Below are 22,161 nucleotides of genomic sequence, written 5' to 3'. Positions count from 1 at the left end.
CAACTCCCAAGAACAGGGCTCTTTTGTCAAATCAGTTTGGAGAATATGACCCAAGATCCTGCCTGACTGCTAGCTGTCACTCAAATCTCTTTCCCCTCCTCCTAGATGCACAGCTGGACCAATATTTCCGACTCCTTCGCGATGATGTGTGGCTGCGTATGGTAGACGTGCAGGTGTGCCTCCAGATGGGCCTTGCTCCAGCAAGTGCAGTCAATAGACAGTCTCCTGCCATCACCTCCATCAGGGTCGGCCTCAGCTACAGAGCCTCATCCACTTTGCCCAATGTCACACCCTTCCAGGAACCTCCTACCTCTGGGAACCACATGAGGCACGGCTATTTTGGCCCAATAAAAGACACCGCTGATGGGTAACATCCACTGTAGAGGTCCCCACTGGGTTGGCCGTTGGTTTGTCAGGACTGTGTCATGGCTTGACTTCTCCTTCTGCCCAATTCCATTTCTTCTTCCTTTCCATTCAGAAATATTGATTCCCAATATACTTTATGCGCCCTCAAACTTCGTGTTAGCATCTGCCTCCTGAGAAGGCAGCCTGCTCCTCTGTGTGGCTGTGTTGTCTCTAACAGTGTGAGCAGGAGTTGTGTGCACTATTTTCGGGCCTGGCCCTTGAAGCCTTTGGAGTGAATCCATCTTGCTTTCTCCTTCAGCCCGCTGAATGTGGACTCCAGCGGTGCCCTAGGGGATGGTGGAGCCACCAGATGGAAGTAGCCTGGTAATCCTGAGAAGGAGAGATGCCTCGCTGACGTGAACATCTTTCCAGAACTGTTAAGTGAGTTGGAAATGAACTTCTACTACACAAAGCCGCTGAAATTTGGGCATCTGTTACTTCAGTTGGCCTACTCAAGCTTCTCTCCTCTCCTCACTTACCTATCCAGATGCAATGGCGGGTCTTTCGGGATGGGGGTGGGGCATTGATCAGAACTGCCTGGAAGCTCAAGTACCCACTATACCTAGACTCAAGCAGGCCAGAGATTCCCAGAGAACAAGAGAGAAGAACAAGGCTTGAGGTGCCTTTTCTGTACAGAGATCCATACTTCATCAAAATGTGGCCGTTTGCTACCAGGATCTCATCAATAAAGAAGCAACTGCCCTCCCTTGGGGGCAGCAGTCAGAGTGGAGAGAAAATAAGTTCTCATTCTGACACTCCCTGAGGGAGAGGAAAATCAAAGCCCTGTGTTTTCTGTAGCAAGGTTGGTATGCAGGAAGAGGAGCTGTTTCCCCAACAATGGGAAAATTCAATACTTTCAACAATTTATAAAGAGATACATAATGTGGATGGATAGATGCTATATATCAATAGATAGATTATACATAGGTAATAGAGATGGTAGACAGATAAGGATGATAGAGACATAAGTGATAGGTTGATATGTAGAGAGATGATAATAGGTTGGTAGCTGGACAGGTAGGTAGGTAGGAAATCGAGGCTCAGAGATATTGGGGTAGGTTCTTATGGTCACATAACTAGTATGTGACAGAGGAGGATTCAACTTTAGGTCTAGTTTGACTCAGAAGTGGGATTCAGGCTGGGCGTGGTGGCTCACCCCTGTAATCCCAGCACTTTGGGAGGCCGAGGCAGGTGGATCATTCGAGGTCAGGAGTCTGAGACTAGCCTGGCCAATATGGTGAAACGCCGTCTACTAAAAATACAAAAAAATTAGCCAGCTGTGGTGGCACACGTCTGTAGTCCTAGCTACTCAGGAGGCTGAGGCAGGAGAATTGCTTGAACCTGGGAGGCAGAGGTTGCAGTGAGCTTAGATTGCGCCACTGCACTCCAGCCTGGGCTACAGAGCCAGATTCCATCTCAAAAACAAACAAACAAACAAACAAACAAAAAAATGGGGAGGGGGGATGCAAAACCCAGCTCCATATCCTTTCTTCTGCTGAGGATAGCAAAGAATGTGTTTCCTTTGCTCCATACACAGGGTTTCATTTGCCCGATGTGATGTTTTGTTTGCTTTTGTTCTATTTTATTATGTCAATAATTCATCTACTTGTAGCTTGAATTTTGTCATCTAGTAGGTTTTGTTTGTTATAGGTGGGCATTTAAGGGCTGCATTTCCTAAATTCATGCATGTTCAAACATGTTTTTTACTTTTTTGTTTGAAGGACAACTCAGGTTGGTGCACAATTTCTTAGTAACCCCTTTTCTCAGAACTCTTGTCATGGGTTTATGACAAGTTTTTGTGCTGTTTGGGAAAATTATGGCATATCTGAAGGAAATGCATGAGAGCTGAGGTTGAACAAATTGGGTTGAACAATTGAAAGCCTTTAATCCCTGGCCAAAGTGTTTTGACTTGGCATTGTTGGCAATAGACAGCCACTGAGAGATTCTTTTCTGTTCTTATTAATTTTTTCATCAGCTTTAAGTTCCAGGGTACATAGGCAGGATGTGCAGGATGTGCAGGATTGTTACATAGGTAAATATACGCCACGGTGATTTACTGCACAGATTAACCCATCACCTAGGTATTAAGCCCGGCATCCATTAGCTATTCTTCCTGATGCTCTCCCTCCCCACGCCCCTCGCCCCAACAGGCCCCAGTGTGTGTTGTTTCTCCCATGTGTCCATGTGTTTTCATCGTTCGGCTCCCACTTACAAGTGAGAATATGTGACGTTTGGTTTTCTGTTCCTGCGTTAGTTTGTTGAGGATAATAGCTTCCAGCTCCACCCTTGTCCCTGCAAAGGGCATAATCTCATTCCTTTTAATGGCTGGATAGTATTCCATGGTGTATATGTACCATATTTTCTTTGTCCAGTCTATCATTGATGGGCATTTGGATTGATTTCCTGTCTTTGCTATTGTGAGTAGTGCTACAGTGAACATACACATGCATGTGCCTTTATAAAAGAATGATTTATATTCCTTTGGGTACATACCTAGTAATGGGATTGCTGGGTCAAATGTTATTTCTGCTTCTAGATCTTTGAGGAATCGCCACACTGTTTTCCACAATAATTGAACTAATTTACATTCCCACCAACAGTGTAAAAGCGTTCCTTTTTCTTGGAAACCTCACCAGCATCTGTGGTGTCTTGACATTTTAATAATAGCCATTCTGACTGGTGTGTGTGAGATGGTGCCTCTTGTGTGTTTTTTTTTTTGAGATGGAGTCTTGTTCTGTCGCCCAGGATGGAGTGCAGTGGCACGATCATGGCTTACCACAGCCTCCACCTCCCAGGTTCAAGCAATTCTCCTGCCTCAGCCTCCCGAGTACCTGGGGTTACAGGTATCTGCCACCACGCCTGGCTAATTTTTTTCTTTTTTTTTTGAGTAGAGATGGGGTTTCACCATGTTGGGCAGGCTGGTCTCGAGTTCCTGACCTCTGGTGATCCACCTGCCTCAGCCTCCCAAAGTATTGGGATTATAGGCAGGAGCCACTGTGCCTGAGCTCATTGTGGTTTTGATTTGCATTTCTCTAATGTCAGTGATGTTGAGTTGTTTTCATATGTTTGTTGGCTACATGAATGTCTTCTTTTGAGAAGTGTCTGTTCATATCCTTTGCTCACTTTTTAATGGGGTGGTTTTCTTCTTGTAAATTTGTTGGAGTTCCTTGTAGACTCTGGATATGAGACCTTTGTCAGATCACTGAGAGTTTCTGAGCAATGTGGTGGTGGGTTGTATGTAGATGAATTTGAAGCGGAAGAGACCTGTGACAGAGAGACCAGATTAGAGCTACTGCAGTGATTAGGTGGTGGAGGCCTGTAAACAGGTGTATGTGGCACTTTATGTACAGGTACACTGTGGATACAGAATTGATGGGACTTAGCAACTGCTTGGGTACAAAAGGGACAAGGACAAAAGAGAAGGAGTTGTTAAACAACACTGCCTTGGGTTAACCTGGGGTGAGCATGTGGATGGTGTCATTTGTAGAGCCAGAGAAAGAGTAGACAAGGAAGAGAAAAGGGGAACAGGAGTGGGAGGAGGAGGAGAATAGAATGGGAAAATATGAGATCTGAGTGGCTGCATTTTGGAGGAGCTGGTGGAGCTGCCCAGAGGCTGCTGAAATCTGGAACTAGAGTTCAGAGGAGAGGTTAGGGTGAGGGACAGAGTAGAATTGGAAATAGTCCCTAAGTGTGTTGAATATATCCAATTTAGTTTCTTTCTTTTTTTTTTTTTTTTTTTTTTTTGAGACGGAGTCTTGCTCTGTCACCCAGGCTGGAGTGCAGTGGCCGGATCTCAGCTCACTGCAAGCTCCGCCTCCCGGGTTTACGCTATTCTCCTGCCTCAGCCTCCCGAGTAGCTGGGACTACAGGCGCCCGCCACCTCGCCCGGCTATTTTTTTTTTGTATTTTTTAGTAGAGACGGGGTTTCACCGTGTTAGCCGGGATCGTCTCTCGATCTCCTGACCTCGTGATCCGCCCGTCTCGGCCTCCCAAAGTGCTGGGATTACAGGCTTGAGCCACCGCGCCCGGCCCAGTTTAGTTTCTTTCTAAAGGGAAATCCTTAGTCCTTTTCTAGAAGGCATTGTAAAATCAGCCTCTGAAATTCTGCCCTACTAAACTTGTTTTCTTCTAGGAAGTGACAAAATTGCAGCCCCTGAAGAGCAGGAGAATCCTGGACTCTATGGCTTCCTCCTGCTGTTTGCAACTGCATTTGATTCCACTTTTGTGTGTTTTCCCTTTTTCGTGATTAATATTTGCTGGAAATATATTGATTTTTCAGTCTTTTCAAGAAAACTGCTCTTGGGCGTATGTCTCAATTATACTGCTTTTATGTTTCCTCATTTAATTCTTTATTGAAGCTTTTATCTGTTTTTCTCTTTTTTTTATTTGCTACCCCTTCCCTTGAATTTTAAATTTATTTGTTGATCCATTAATTGTATCTTTTGGTAATAAAAACATTTCAAGCTATAAATTTCCCCACAAAAAGTGCTTTGCCTATATCCCAGGTAGTCAGATATATAGGCACTCACTGTCATGGTTTTGTAAGTAGTCATTACTATAGACATAATTTCTCTCTTGACCTAGAAGAAATTATTTTGTATATTTTAAAATTCCAAGAATATACATAATTTGTTTGTGGAAGGCAGAAAGGGAAGCAAAGGGAAGCAAATTATGCAAGGTTACACAACCATTAAGTGTCATATTTAGGACTAGAATCCAGATTGACTGACTTCTAATCAGCAAGAAAATGTTTTCTCCACTTCCAGTGAGATGGTTCAAGCTTGGGAGTTTCTGGAAAGCCTCACTAGCTGGGGGAGCATGTGAAATGGAAAATCATGATGTTTTGAGTCAGACAAATGTGACTTCAACTTCTGCCTTGGCTCCTTGACAGCTGTGTGACCTTGGGCAGGCTTCTAGGCCTGAGTTTCAACTTCCTTGTCTGTAATATGGAGAAAATAACATAAATTTTATGCTGCTGTTGTAAAGATTAAATGAAATGTAAAATTGTGTGCATAAAATGCCACATACACCATAAGTGATCCATAAATATTTATCTCTGTTCCTTTAATTAATATCCTATAGATGGCCAAGGTACTGGATAAAAATTAAAGTAAAAGCATGCATAATCTCAGTGATAACAACTGTTAACAAAGTGCAATATCTTTTAGAACATACACATATGTATACACACATTCATACATGCACGCTCTCACACACATACACACGCTCAAAATTTGGATTGTACCGTAAAGCTACCCTGTAACTTGTTTTGTTTTTTGTTTTTTTCCTTCTCAGTTAATGTACAGTGGCCACTGTCACTCATATTTCCTTCGGTGAGTTAGCAACTTGGTAACTGGAGATGGGCAGGCTGAGGCTCTGTGTAGTTTGGAGTGGAAAGGCAGCCCAAGACTAATGGGCACACAGGGCCTGGGTGGGGGTTCAGAGGCGTTTCCCGGAGGTTGACAGTCTGGGTGTGAGCAGGTTTGTGTGAGTCAGGGAAACAGGCTATGAATTCAAGATGAAACTACTTACCTACGCAGGTCTCTGGTTCACTACGCTGATTTGGTGGGTGTTTCACCTGCCTAGTCAAGTCAACGAGTCAGGCAGGATTTTACCTGAGTTTACTGTCCCAGCACTGTACCAGGTGCTTGGCAGGGACACAGGAAATACCTCTGCTCTTGAGCTGCTGATATGCACACATTTAACCACAGTGTGAAAATACTGACATCTGAGAAATGAAGATTTGTGTGAGGTGCATAAAAAAGATTTGCTTTTCAGCTAGATTTTTTGTTTGTTTTGGGGGTTGTTGATGGTTCAGGATAAGGTTTGTTAGGGGAGAGAAAATTCTTGTTTTGGGAGGTTGTGGAGGGCAGGAGACTCAGCTAAGTTGGGATAGACAGGGAGAAGAAAGGAACAGAAAGAAGACCACAGAAGGCACTAGGCTGAGCAGGCAGAGATGGGACTGAACAGGGTGTGTTAAGGAGACAGTAAAGGACCTATCCTTTTGGAAGTTGGTATTAGGGAACAAAAATAAATTATGCAAAATAAAAGTGGAACTTATGCTATGCTTTGCAGTTAGAAGATGGTCAAATAAGCACCAGATACATCTTTGATTTGTAATAAGGAGCAACAGAATAAAAACAGAATTTTACAAAGATTAACTGTAGGTACCTTAGGAAAACTGGGAAAAGAGTAAGTCTACAGGCAAGGAAGTAAGTTCATTATGAAGGGTTGAGTGTCTATCTAACCCACGGAGGAGGCTGTAGAAATTGAGCAGAAGGACAATGTAAAGACGAAGCTTGCTGACATGGACGTTAAAGAGAAAGTAAAGTCAAAATGAGGCTAATGTTTACAAGTCAAGGAAATCAGAAGAATAAGATTGCCAGTGACAGAAATAGACAAGGCAGGCATACTGAAAGTCTTAAGTGGAGATGGCCTATATGGTTGGAAACACAGCACAAGATTGTGCTTGAGAGACTCCTGAAATAATTCTGCATTTTTTTCATTGTAATTTGTGTGTGTGCAAGTACACACAGAAAAAGTTAAGTCTGGTTACAGAAAAACCTACCAGCGGCAGGGCACGGTGGCTCACGCCTGTAATCCCAGCACTTTGGGAGGCCGAGGTGGGTGGATCACAAGGTTAGGAGATCGAGACCATCCTGGCTAACATGATGAAACCCTGTCTCTACTAAAAATACAAAAAAATTGGCTGGGTGTGGTGGCGGGTGCCTGTATTCCCAGTTACTCAGGAGGCTGAGGCAGGAGAATGGCATGAACCCGAGAGGCAGAGCTTGCAGTGAGCCGAGTTCGAGCCACTGCACTCCAGCCTGGGCAACAGAGTGAGACACCGTCTCAAAAAAACAAAAACAAAACAAAACACAAAACAACAACAACAAAAAACCTACCAGCTTAACTCAGTGGAGACTAATGCTTCTATTGTATGTATGCCCATGTGTTCACAGTCATAATCTCTAAAGGGCATGAAAACATTGAGTTGCATAATTGTCATGAAAACCCTTAAGAAATTTTCTTGCTATGATACACATTTAAGGTTTCATAAGATATTGAGAATTATATTTGCTGCTTATGTTTATAAAGAATAAGTGAGTATGAAGTTGAAGATTAGCCTTCTGCTGAAATATAATGGGCACTCAATAAACAAGTGTTGAACAAATTCACAAACAGTAGTGTAATGGGCATGCTTCTATAGACCAAGCTGAAATGGAATAGGCCATCTACTACTATAAACTTTTATATATGTCTATAAAAAATATATATCCAAGCTTGAAAGGAAGGGAAATAATTAGATATAGGAAATAAGGAAGAAATGAAAAGCCAGAAGTAGGAAGCAGGTGCTGATACTAGGGTGACTCATGAGGATGACCTCTCTAATGGATGTTAATGTCCATGTGAGCTCAACAGACATGCTTTAGGCCTCTTCAAATGAGGAGCCAAAACGAATTCTCTTGCATAAATCCTAGACCTTGAAAGGGTTGCTTTGTCTATGAAAAGAAGATAGAAGAACTCTACTCATAAATCCCAACTGTGCCACTGTAAGTGTGGGGTCCAAATTTACACAAGTGGAGAAGGAACTCTAATTGAAGAAGTTAACATAAAAATCTGTGGCAGACCTGTAAGTTCTTGGTTGAGAACAACATAAAACTGCTTTGCTAGGCTATTTACAGTATTCAGGACACACAGGATGTCCAGTGGAAAAGATCATCCTTTAAGTAGAAATGCAAAATCAAAAATTACAGATCACATAAGGAAATAAACCACTGTGAGACAATGGATGAGCAAATAGAAAAATGAGTGCTTTAAGGACTAGAGTAGAACAATTTAAAAGAGAACATTAAACAAGTATGCCAAAATTATTAAAGAAAACCATATGAAGAAATGGTATGGAAAAAGAGCATGTGAATTTGAAAAGAATTCAAAGAAGTTTCTAGAAATTAAAAAGTGCAGCCACTGATTAAAACTGAGTTTTTAATCTCAGTGGGTTGGTTAAACAACACATTAGGTACAGAGAAAGAGATGGAATGGTTGAATAAGATGGTCCAATATATGTTCAACAGGAAAAATTAGAACAGGAAAAATCAATAGAGGAAACAGCTTAAGAATTTTTCCATAATTGATGAAAGATACAAATCTATAGATTCAAGAACCATAATGAAGCTCAAGGGGGAGAAAAAATGCACACATACACATGTTGTCTTTGATGTTCTACCATTTTTTGGGAAAAAAAAATCTTAAAAGTAGCCAGAGAAAAGAGAGATTACCAAGGCATACAATTATACTAATAGCTAACTTTATGTCAACAACAAAATCAAAGGTAATGGATTAATACATTAAAAACTATAAAACAATTATCAACCTACAAATGCATGCTTAATAAGTCTTTCATGAATAAAGGTGACAGTTATTTAAAATAATTTGCTACCAACCAACCCTCATTAAAATAATTTCTAACAGATGTTCTTTACAAGGAGGAAATTTGATTCCAGAGGTTGGTGAAGGACCACAGAAGAGGGAATGCTGTTTGAAGAAATTGTAAATGTGTGGTTAAATCTAAACATTATCTACATAATAATAAAGACACCTTATTTTATGGATTACGTTAACATTAAAAATTCATAGTATAGAAGATGAGGTAAGTAAAGTTAAAAATTAGGCCACATATTAGAAAATATTTGTAATATAAGCACAATAAGAATGAGAATACAGGTAATAACAATAGTAATAATATCAAACATTTAGAGAACACTTACGGGTCAGGCATAAATGTAAGCCCTTCATATATATGTTCTGTAAGTTTATGTATAAGTATGTAAGTCTATACATATGCATGTATCTGATACACATATAAACTTATAATATACACATATACATACATATGTACATATATACAAATATACCTGTATGTAAACTTTAATTTAACAACCCCGTGAGCTAAGCATTATTTTCTAGACAAGTAAACTGAGACAAAGAAACATTAAGTAATTTGAAGTAATTTGTTCCAAGTCACTTAGTCACTGGCAGATCTGGAATTCAACTGAAGCAATGTAGCTCCCGTTAACAAAGGATCAATATCCAGAATAAGGAAAAAACTCCTAAACACCAATGAGGAAGAAAATAGAAAAAAAAACAGGCTAAGAATACTGAACTGGCCATTCACAGAAGAAATCTGAATAGCCTGTAAGTATACACAAAGGTGTTCAATGCCATTAACAATTATGGAAATATAAATTAAATCACACTAGTTAGATAAGCCAAGAAAGGTCTGCTAAAACCAAGTGTTGGGGAGAATGTGGACAAATGACAACTCTTTATAAGGCTGATGGAAATTAATGCTGGAACCACCACTCTGGAGAGCAAGTGGACAATACCTGGTAAAGCCGGAGATATACACCCTGTGATCTGGCAATTCTGTATCTGGGCTATAGTCTAGGGAGCCTGGTTCACACTGGAAAACAACTCAACGTTAGTGTGTGGGAGGATGGATCCACAAACTGGTACCTTCATTTCATGATTCTATTCTGCAGTTAAAAATGCATTATATCTCAATGTAAATAAATCTATAAAAGACAATAAGTGAAAAAAAGTTTTGGAAAGATATGTATAGCATGAGATGTATGCAACTGTAACAATATTACATAGTGTTTACACATAGGTACACATGTCATACAAATGTAAAGACAGCATGGGAAAGATTCACATGAACTACAGGTTAATAGAGAACAGAGAGGGAGTAGAGTGGGATTAGAGATGGGCACGAAAGGGGCTTCAATCCCACCTGCAAACTTCTTTAAAAAAAAAACTGGTAATATTAACACATTATCTTTTTTTTTTTTCAGGTCTGAGTGTGGGATCACAGTATTTCATTATGTTAATTCTGAAATTTTTGTTTATTTGAACTACTTCATTAAACATAAAATTGTATCTTGTTACACAGCTATATAATAGTATTTAAAACCCTTGCATCATGAGACATCTATAAGGATAAATCCTAAAGTACTGTTTCTAGAATAAGAAAGATTCTCCTAACACAATTTTAAGGCTTCAAAAGCACTTTGTGTTCTTTAATCTGTGGTTGAACCCAACATTTGAGTCAAAAGACTCCAGAAGGCGTCAGAAGCAGTGGTTGTAAGATGTTTCTACATCAGTACCATAATTTGTCTTGCATCACTTTTTATTGCTTATCATGTGCCAGGCACTGCATAAGTGCTTTACACATTAATTCATTTAATCTTCCCTACAACTCTACGAGGTAGGTAGGTTATTTCCATTTTACAAATTATTTCCATTGTACATTTGAGGAATGAGGAAGTTAACTCGCCCAGCTAGTAAATGGTGAACCCAGGCAGTCTGGCTCCAAAACCTAGGCACTAGACTAAAGCATTTGTGGTCAGCTGGGTGAATTGATCTTGTGTCCCCTCCTGTGAAAATCCATCCCGGTCTTTTTTCAATCCAGTTACCTATTTTATTTCATTAATCACCCATAACATTCTCTCTTACATTCTTATAATCTCCACTCTTCCTTCCTTAAGCATGAAATATGTGAACAAGGGGGAAAAGGCCAAATGAATGGTTTTGGAGATGAAGACTTAAGAGCTGAAGTTATCTATCTACGGCCAATGAAATGTTACACTTGGTTCACTTCTGGGTGTATTCCAATGGTATTATACATTCATTTGGTGGAATAGCTGTGTGATCTTTCAAATATTGGATATACATTTCACGTTGAAAATATGCTAAAGAGGTTGGTAATACTTAGTGTCAACAACATACAGTTTTTGAAGTTATGTGTTAGCAATTTTCCTAAGCACTAGATTAAGAGACAGTATAATGCAAAGAATAGCTTGCATTTATAAAATATTTTAAACATATGGCTTTAATTAATTGCCCAGTGTTCAAAAAATAAACTGAAGCCTGACTGAGTGTATAATTTTAATATTTGAAAAATTGCATCCAGAAATTAATTTAACACAATACAGATTTGTACAAAAAAGGAAGGACGTAAAATCTTCTAATCATACAGACAATAATATGACTAGGCAAAGATTTTAAAAAAGGACAGGACATTTAAAAAATACTGATAAATACTATGTAATGCTTTAATTTACTGTGGCAGATACAAAAATCAAGAATTAATCAACAGATTATATATGTAAAAAAGTAACTACATGAGTTTTCTAGCTTTTTAAATTAACAAAAGGTAACAGTAGTGGTTTTTATTTTTTAAATGAGGTATTATTACACTGTAAACCAAAAACAGAGCATAAATAAATAAAGGCAATGTGCAATTTAGTGATACATCATTATAAATTTCAACTTAACAACAGATAACAAAAATTCTCTAGTTATTTATGGACTTCGTCATTTAAAAATTTGGCTTGCTTGTGTGGACTTCTTATTTAAAAGTGACACAGCAATCGATATACAAGCACATCATTAAACATGCAGACCAAGCCAACACAATTTTTCCATGAGTCATCTCTACCAAATAAAAACTGTTTATATTTTATTTAAAACACTTAAATCTGGTTTCTTATACATGTTTCCTTTGTGCTTATAAGTGGTAACCTACATTAAAAAGCTGATTTTCTAGTTCAAGCAGTGTAAGAGAGAAGCAGTTTTATTTGCATATGGATTTAAAACAGAGCAAAATGAAACACAACCAGGATACCTTTAACTCTCTTACTTAGGCTTTCCAAGATTTTTAAGAAGAAATACCCTTGAAATAATATACTCAAATGGAAAAGCAGAATCACTTCCATCTCAAAGAGAACAGTAAACAAAGTAACCCCTTTTTCTCAAAGATTTGTGGGTTGGATTCAGAACTGTTGGAGAATAAGCTGATTAGTTCCTCCACCCTGGAAGAATTCTGCTGGTTGGGTGCAGGAAGCATAGCAAGAAAATAGCCTAGCCCAGAAAGATTTTGGGGAAAGAATTATTTGCACATGAACCATATGCTGGTACTAACTGCTGGTTTCATTATTATTGCAAATATAACTTCAGAGTTTTCTGAAGGAAAGCTGTCAAAGTATGGTAGAGAAGTCTTCGTTTGGCAATATTTGTTACATGCTAATAAAACTGCTTCATTTGCTGTAAATAAAAAACAAAAAACATTTACTGTCTGACTTAAAATGCGGTTTCTTTTTACATACTACTTTATTAGAAACTCTTAAAAAAAAGGGTACTTCGAATTTACTATATTCAGAATCCAGTGAAAAACAAACATTTTGGCCAAAACGTTGAATTTTATTTGTATATTAAGCTATATCATTTTGACACAAATGTTATTATTGTATTCACTTTTGTCAAATACTTTAACCTACCTTTTTCAAAAATTAGTGTTTTGGTACAACTGGTGATCAAAAAATGTAGATATAAGTCTTGTACATCATTCAAAAAATTTATAAAAGCAGTTATATTCTTTTGTGCTTGTAACTGACATACTTCATCAATGATTATTTAGGTCTGATTTCTTTTCTAATATCTTGAGCCTTAAGAAGAAATGATCATTATACAAATATTACAGAGTACACAAGTAACTAGTTTACTGCCAATGTGCATGCAGACTAACAACACTTAAAAGAATATAACCTTGAATCCAATTAGTCTGAAAATACTCTTGTACAATCATCTTTGATTTGTAAAAGCTGTGTACACATCTAAAACCCTGAATTTACTTTGTAAAAATAAATCTTTAACAATAAATGGCACTATCAAAATCCCATTATTCTCAGGCTATTATGTAGTTATTTACATGCTTTTCAGCAACAGCTGAGAAGAATCTTAAAGGTCCCAAGCCAGTATATCAAAAAACCCTGTAAACTGCATTTGCAATGATACTGTGTTGTATACCGCTATATGAAAATATGGCTACATGCCTTATGTTAAAGATAATGTAGCTGTTTGCTTTGCTACTATGTGCTAGCAGGGCTAGCAGTGTACAATCTGCCACTGGGTTCAATTATACCATAAATTCATTCTTCACTGTACTTTGCTTTCCCAGTGGAATGCCTGTGACAAACTATTTGTGGAGAATGATAAAGTGCTATAAAAAAGAGGAACTGGACCATACCTCTCTCTGCCATGTGGATTTTTCCTCACTCAAGCAATTTCTGTGTTTTTAGAAAATTATGCCTTTGCTGAACATACTTCATATTTGATTTTTTAAAAACTTAATATTTTAAAGTTGATAAGCTTTGTGAAAGTGTTTTGAGACAGAAACATGAAAAGGCTAAAGGCACAGTAAGAGGGAAGTGAATGCTACATATAAAAGATTATATTTCAAGTCTTCTAGGTTACTCAAGTCCAAAACCTTCTGAATTTGAAATTCCAATGATTAATTTCTGTTTCAGGTCTTTTTTGCTTTTGTAGGGGGGAAGGCAAAGTTGATTGAAGCAGGTGTGGGCCACAGGTAACCTAGGGAAAAAAATTTAAAAAAAACCTAAGTCTTAACACACACACAAAATCACTGCTATGCAACTTTTAAAAATACCAGGACACACACATTCAAATCTATTTCACTCTGTTAAGAGATGACTCATCCATTCCTTCACTGAACAGATATTTACTGAGTACTTCATTATATATCAGACACCACTCTAGACACTAAGGCTAGGTTACAGACAAGACAACCAATGTTACCACTTTCATGAAACTCATTTAAGAAGCATTTTGTTGGAGTCAGACAGATATGAATTTGAATTCTGCTTTCCCCACTCACTAGCTGTAGGGTCTTGTTTGAGTTGCATAATATCTCCAAATCACAGTTTCCTCATTAACATGACAGGGTAAACCATCCAATTAGGCCATTTAATAACCTAATCAGGTTGTTTAATAACCAGGAGTTCCCAACCCCAGGGCAAGAGATGGGTATGGTTGTCGGTGGCCTGTTAGGAACTGGGCCGCACAGCAGGAAGTGAGTGGCAGGCGAGCATTTACTGCCTGAGCTCTGCCTCTTATCAGATCAGTGGCAGTATTAGATTATCATAGGAGCAAGAACCCGATTGTGAACTGCACATGCAAAGAATCTAGGTTGCATGCTCCTTATGAGAAGCTAATGCCTGATGACCCGAGGTGGAACAGTTTCATCCAAAGCCACCATCACCTCCCACTCTCCCCACTCCCCCCTGGTTCTGTGGGAAAACTGTCTTCCACAAAACCAATCCCTGATGCCAAAAAGGTTGAGGACTGATGGTTAAAAAGATTAAAAGAGTGGTATACACAAAATATCTGGCAGCCGAGGAGTAGATAATATAATGAATGATATATATTCTGGTTTTAGTATTAAAAAGTAATTTAAAAAATAGCATTTTGAGGACGCTAGATGCCCCTTGATGCACATGTAAAAATTATCTTCTGAATCCTTTTGGTCATCTCCCCAACCCACTATCTGATAATGTTGTTATCATCATTTAGGATTCTTATAGCTATCTTAAGACTCTTTCCTTCAGTCTTATGAACTTCACAACATCAGAACAGCTGTCAGAGAAATCAGTGAATAAAAATTTGAATACACTACAGAAAAGAAAAACATTTTTAAAGAAGTTTGTAAGATTTAAAACTAAATTTTGAGAGCCCCCTGTATTAAAAGACTTAAAACTATTAGAATCAGCATTTACTCAGTGTTTGGTCTATGATAATCACTGTGCTGAGTGCATTTACATGCACTGTTTCCTTTAATTTCAGCCTCAAAGCAACCTAAAAGTGGTTCTCATTTTACTGGTGAGGAAAAATAGACATGTAAATATACGAGTAAGCTGTTCAGGGATACAGAGCTGCTAAAGATGTAGGCCCACTATTCAAACCCAGATCAGTCTGACTTAAAACACCAGTGTTGTTAATATATAAGATTTAACATTCTCAATTTTTTATGCATCAGACATACATTTGTATGAATTAAAAATATCACCAAATAACAAAGCAAAGAAAAAAATGAAAATGCCAACTCAGTTTTTTAATATAATTTTTTCTAAAGTGCTCTGCTGTTTACAAGGTCCTAAGCTACACAACAACTTATTTTTATGCCAGTGTCTCATGCATCCATTCAATAACATTTCGCGAGTTATTTAAAACATTGGTTTTCTCTTCATTCTGTTAAGGCTGAGCTTTCCAAGTTTATTTAATACTCATCTACCTAGATACAAGGTCTTTTAAAACTGAAAGAAAACAATGTCAAGATTCTACTGGAAGAATATCTTATGAAAATGTTCATTGAAGAAAAAATGTGTCCAGGATTTTCTTAATCCATCAGGGGCTTCAATAACATGTATTTGATAAGGTGCAGGACCAAATTATGTATATCTTTTAAGCCTGACTCTTTGGATGATTTGCAAAGGAAGCTGCTTAAGGACAACCAGAGATGGGAAAGGATGTAATTTGAAATTTGCTTTGCAATCTTGGCCATTCTACATTACACTCTGTACTAAATAATCAGGATAACCACAAAATATTGCCAAGGGTTCATGCCCTTTTAGAGGAAAAAAGCATTCAGAATACAATTAATGACTGAAGATTATTTACTCCATGGACTTCATTCTAAGAGGCACTGGTTTTCAGTTCCTGTGTTAGTTTGCCTAGGATGGAGCCTCTAGCTTCATCCATGTTGCTGCAAAGGACATGATCTTGTTTTTGTTTTTGTTTTTGCTTTTTTTTAATGGCTGCATAGTATTCCATGGTACATATGCACCACATTTTCTTTATCCAGTCTTTGCTATTGTGAATAGTGCTGCAATGAACAATGAACATATGCATGCATGTGTCTTTATGACAGAATAATTGATATTCCTTTGGGCACATACCCAATAATGGCATTGCTGGGTTGAATGATAGTTCTGTTTTAAGTTATTTAAGAAACCTCCAAACTGCTTTCCACAATGGCTAAAATAATTTACATTCCCACCAGCAGTGTATAAGCATTCCCTTTTCTCTGCAACCTTGTCAGCATCTACTATTTTTTGACTTTTTAACATAACAATAGCCATTCTGACCGCTGTGAGATGGTATCTCATTGTGGTTTTGATTTGCATTTGTCTTATGATTAGTAATGTTGAGCATGTTTTCATATGCTTATTGACTGCATGTTGTCTTCCTCTGAAAAGTGCCTGTCCATGTCCTTTGCCCACTTTTTAATGGAATTACCATTCTTATTTAACAAAAATCTAGTGAATCTTCAATGGTGGACCTTATAAGATCAATGAAAACTCCTCTTTCGGCTGAAGTGTTGTCCTTGTCTTTTGAGGCATACCATTATTGTGTCAAATTGAAATGTTGTATGTCTTTGATGGTCAGCTTTATTTAATACATGTGAGATTACACTGGGAAACTAGAGTTGTTCTAGATTCATGTTGAAGCCATGTTAGCTCACATATTCTTGAAATAATAATAATTATTGGGAAAGTTTACAAGTAATGTCACCTTTGTATTAAAAAAGATTGCTCAGATTACTCTTTTAAAATTGGAAATGATTTTAATATAAAATATTCTGAAAAATTAACTTCTGTTAAGCAAATAAATCTATAATCTAAAAAATTTCTCTTGAATTTTTTCATTTTAGGACTCTAATTGTAAATTTTGTTTAGAAATTTCTTAATTATATATGAAAATATTTATTTTGTATTTTAAATATGATATTGATGATGACATAAATACTATTCAAGAAATAGCCATTGGGCACTTGCCATGTGTGACTATGTGGAGAATATAAATATGTATAAGGCGGGGGGGTGGAGCAAGATGGCCGAATAGGAACAGCTCCAGTCTCCAGCTCCCAGCGCGAGCGACACACAAGACAGGTGATTTCTGCATTTTCAGCTGAGGTACTGGGTTCATCTCACTAGGGAGTGCCAGACAATGGGTGCTGGTCAGCTGCCGCAGCCCGACCAGGCGAGAGCTGAAGCAGGGCAAGGCATCGCCTCACCTGGGAAGCGCAAGGGGGAAGGGAATCCCTTTTCCTAGCCAGGGGAACTGAGACACACAACACCTGGAAAATCAGGTAACTCCCACCCCAATACTGCACTTTACCAAGGGTCTTAGCAAACGGGCACACCAGGAGATTATATCCCACACCTGGCCGGGAGGGTCCCACGCCCATGGAGCCTCCCTCATTGCTAGCACAGCAGTCTGCAATCTAACGGCAAGGCAGCAGCGAGGCTGGGGGAGGGGCGCCTGCCATTGCTGAGGCTTAAGTAGGTAAACAAAGCTGCTGGGAAGCTCGAACTGGGTGGAGCTCACAGCAGCTCAAGGAAACCTGCCTTTCTCTGTAGACTCCACCTCTGGGGACAGGGCACAGCTAAACAACAACAACAACAACAACAAAAGCAGCAGAAATCTCTGCAGATGCAAACGACTCTGTCTGACAGCTTTGAAGAGAGCAGTGGATCTCCCAACACAGAGGTTGAGATCTGAGAATGGACAGACTGCCTGCTCAAGTGGGTCCCTGACCCCTGAGTAGCCTAACTGGGAGACATCCCCCACTAGGGGCAGAATGACACCCCACACCTCATACAGTGGGGTACACCCCTGAGAGGAAGCTTCCAAAGCAAGAATCAGACAGGTGCACTCGCTGTTCAGCAATATTCTATCTTCTGCAGCCTCTGTTGCTGATACCCAGGCAAACAGGGTCTGGAGTGGACCTCAAGCAATCTCCAACAGACCTACAGCTGAGGGTCCTGACTGTTAGAAGGAAAACTAACAAACAGGAAGGACACCCACACCAAAACCCCATCAGTACCTCACCATCATCAAAGACCAGAGGCAGATAAAACCACAAAGATGAGGAAAAAGCAGGGCAGAAAAGCTGGAAATTCAAAAAATAAGAACACTTCTCCCCCTGCAAAGGAACGCAGCTCATTGCCAGCAACGGATCAAAGCTGGACGAAGAATGACTTTGACGAGATGAGAGAAGAAGGCTCCAGTCCATCAAACTTATCAGAGCTAAAGGAGGAATTATGTACTCAGTGCAAAGAAACTAAAAATCTCGAAAAGAGTGGAAGAATTGATAACTAGAATAATTAATGCAGAGAAGGCCATAAACGAACTGACAGAGATGAAAACCATGACATGAGAAATACGTGACAAATGCACAAGCTTCAGAAACCGACTCAATCAACTGGAAGAAAGAGTATCAGGGATTGAGGATCAAATGAATGAAATAAAGCGAGAAGAGAAATCTAAAGAAAAAAGAAGAAAAAGAAATGAACAAAGCCTGCAAGAAGTATGGGATTATGTAAAAAAACCAAATCTATGTCTGATTGGGGTGCCTGAAAGTGAGGGGGAAAATGGAACCAAGTTGGAAAACACTCTTCAGGATATCATCCAGGAGAACTTCCCCAACCTAGTAGGGCAGGCCAACATTCAAATTCAGGAAATACAGAGAACCCCACAAAGATACTCCTCGAGAAGAGCAACTCCAAGACACATAATTGCCAGATTCACCAAAGTTGAAATGAAGGAAAAAATCTGAAGGGCAGCCAGAGAGAAAGGTCGGGTTACCCACAAAGGGAAGGCCATCAGACTAACAGCAGATCTCTTGGCAGAAACTCTACAAGCCAGAAGAGATTGGGGGTCAATATTCAACATTCTTAAAGAATAAGAATTTTAAACCCAGAATTTCATATCCAGCCAAACTAAGTTTCATAAGTGAAGGAGAAATAAAATCCTTTACAGATAAGCAAATGCTTAGAGATTTTGTCACCACCAGGCCTGCCTTACAAGAGACCCTGAAGGAAGCACTAAACATGGAAAGGAACAACTGGTACCAGCCATTGCAAAAACATGCCAAAATGTAAAGACCATCGAGGCTAGGAAGAAACTGCATCAACTAATGAGCAAAATAACCAGTTAATATCATAATGGCAGGATCAAGTTCACATTAACAATATTAACCTTAAATGTAATTGGACTAAATGTGCCAATTAAAAGACACAGACTGGCAAACTGGATAAAGAGTCAAGACCCATCAGTTTGCTGTATTCAGGAGACCCATCTCACATGCAGAGACATACATAGGCTCAAAATAAAGGGATGGAGGAAGATCTATCAAGCAAATGGAGAACAAAAAAAAGCAGGGGTTGCAATACTAGTCTCTGATAAAACAGACTTTAAACCATCAAAGATCAAAAGAGACAAAGAAGGCCATTACATAATGGTAAAGGGATCAATTCAACAAGAAAAGCTAACTATTCTAAATATATATGCACCCAATACAGGAGCACCCAGATTCATAAAGCAAGTCCTTAGAGACTTACAAAGAGACTTAGACTCCCATACAATAATAATGGGAGACTTCAACACCCCACTGTCCACATTAGACAGATCAACGAGACAGAAAGTTAACAAGGATATCCAGGAATTGAACTCATCTCTGCAGCAAGCAGACCTAATAGACATCTATAGAACTCTCCACCCAAAATCAACAGAATATACATTCTTCTCAGCACCACATCACACTTATACCAAAATTGACCACATAATTGGAAGTAAAGCATTCCTCAGCAAATGTACAAGAACAGAAATTATAACAAATTGTCTCTCAGACCACAGTGCAATCAAACTAGAACTCAGGACTAAGAAACTCAATCAAAACTGCGCAACTACATGGAAACGGAATAACCTGCTCCTGAATGACTACTGGGTACACAATGAAATGAAGGCAGAAATAAAGATGTTCTTTGAAACCAATGAGAACAAAGATACAACATACCAGAATCTCTGGGACACATTTAAAGCAGTGTGTAGAGGGAAATTTATAGCATTAAATGCCCACAAGAGAAAGCTGGAAAGATGTAAAATTGACACTCTAACATCACAATTAAAAGAACTAGAGAAGCAAGAGCAAACACATTCAAAAGCTAGCAGAAGGCAAGAAATAACTAAGATCAGAGCAGAACTGAAGGAGATAGAGACACAAAAAACCCTCCAAAAAAATCAATGAATCCAGGAGTTGGTTTTTTGAAAAGATCAACAAAATTGATAGACCGCTAGCAAGACTAATAAAGAAGAAAAGAGAGAAGAATCAAATAGACGCAATAAAAAATGATAAAGGGGATATCACCACCGACCCCACAGAAATACAAACTACCATCAGAGAATACTATAAACACCTCTACACAAATAAACTAGAAAATCTAGAAGAAATGGATAATTTCCTGGACACTTACAGTCTCCCAAGACTAAACCAGGAAGAAGCTGAATCCCTGAATAGACCAATAGCAGGCTCTGAAATTGAGGCAATAATTAATAGCCTACCAACCAGATGGATTCACAGCTGAATTCTACCAGAGGTACAAGGAAGAGCTGGTACCATTCCTTCTGAAACTATTCCAATCAATAGAAAAAGAGGGAATCCTCCCTAACTCATTTTATGAGGCCAACATCATCCTGATACCAAAGCCTGGCAGAGACACAACAAAAAAAGAGAAGTTTAGACCAATATCCCTGATGAACATCGTCACAAAAATCCTCAATAAAATACTGGCAAACTGGATCAATAAAATACTGGCAAACCGGATCCAGCAGCACATCAAAAAGCTTATCCACCATGATCAAGTGGGCTTCATCTCTGGGATGCAAGGCTGGTTCAACATACGCAAATCAATAAACATAATCCAGCATATAAACAGAACCAAAGACAAAAACCACATGATTATCTCAATAGATGCAGAAAAGGCCTTTGACAAAATTCAACAGCCCTTCATGCTAAAAACGCTCAATAAATTCGGTATTGATGGAATGTATCTCAAAATAATAAGAGCTATTTATGACAAACCCACAGCCAATATCATACTGAATGGGCAAAAACTGGAAACACTGTCTTTGAAAACTGGCACAAGACAGGGATGCCCTCTCTCACCACTCCTATTCGACATAGTGTTGGAAGTTCTGGCTAGGGCAATCAGGCAAGAGAAAGAAATCAAGGGTATTCAGTTAGGAAAAGAAGAAGTCAAATTGTTCCTGTTTGCAGATGACATGATTGTATATTTAGAAAACCCCATCATGTCAGCCCCAAATCTCCTTAAGCTGATAAGAAACTTCAGCAAAGTCTCAGGATACAAAATCAATGTGCAAAAATCACAGGCATTCTTATACACCAGTAACAGACAAAGAGAGAGCCAAATCATGAATGAACTTCCATTCACAATTGCTTCAAAGAGAATCAAATACCTAGGAATCCAACTTACAAGGGATGTAAAGGACCTCTTCAAGGAGAACTACAAACCACTGCTCAGTGAAATAAAAGAGGACACAAACAAATGGAAGAACATACCATGCTCATGGATAGGAAGAATCAATATCGTGAAAATGGCCATACTGCCCAAGGTAATTTATAAATTCAATGCCATCCCCATCAAGCTACCAATGAGTTTCTTCACAGAATTGGAAAAAACTGCTTTAAAGTTCATATGGAACCAAAAAAGAGCCCGCATTGCCAAGACAATCCTAAGTCAAAAGAACAAAACTGGAGGCATCACGCTACCTGACTTCAAACTATACTACAAGGCTACAGTAACCAAAACAGCATGGTACTGGTACCAAAACAGAGATATAGACCAATGGAACAGAACAGAGTCCTCAGAAATAATACCACACATCTACAGCCAACTGATCTTTGACAAACCTGAGAAAAACAAGAAATGGGGAAAGGATTCCCTATTTAATAAATGGTGCTGGGAAAATTGGCTAGCCATAAGTAGAAAGCTGAAACTGGATCCTTTCCTTACTCCTTATACGAAAATTAATTCAAGA

At 38.7% G+C, this 22,161-nt stretch overlaps 1 protein-coding gene and 1 long non-coding RNA gene across 11 annotated transcripts in view; one reads left to right on the top strand and one right to left on the bottom strand.

Annotated features, from left to right (window-relative positions):
* The first annotated feature begins 253 nt into the window (after window positions 1-253).
* Window positions 254-4,678, top strand: LOC141407711 (uncharacterized). The gene is made up of 3 exons (XR_012417945.1): window positions 254-367; window positions 665-786; window positions 4,538-4,678. It is a non-coding gene; the product is annotated as an uncharacterized lncRNA (long non-coding RNA).
* A 6,661-nt stretch (window positions 4,679-11,339) lies between these two features.
* The window catches only part of HECTD2 (HECT domain E3 ubiquitin protein ligase 2), a 95,193-nt gene continuing 84,371 nt past the window's right edge, over window positions 11,340-22,161 (bottom strand). For 9 of the 10 annotated variants that reach the window (XR_012417927.1, XR_012417932.1, XR_012417931.1 and 6 more), the window contains one exon: window positions 11,340-13,836. Coding sequence is in view for 5 of the 10 variants with exons in the window: in XM_065521132.1 (XP_065377204.1) it covers window positions 13,716-13,836 (121 nt within the window). In the remaining 5 variants the exon portion in view is untranslated. The remainder of the gene's footprint in view (window positions 13,837-22,161) is intronic. The other variant, XR_012417930.1, reaches the window with a different exon arrangement.

The sequence above is a fragment of the Macaca fascicularis genome, chromosome 9 (assembly GCF_037993035.2).
Source record: "Macaca fascicularis isolate 582-1 chromosome 9, T2T-MFA8v1.1".
Lineage (NCBI taxonomy): Eukaryota > Metazoa > Chordata > Mammalia > Primates > Cercopithecidae > Macaca > Macaca fascicularis.
The sequence above is the reverse complement of the archived record's forward strand: the minus strand, read 5'-3'. Positions and strand labels throughout refer to the sequence as shown.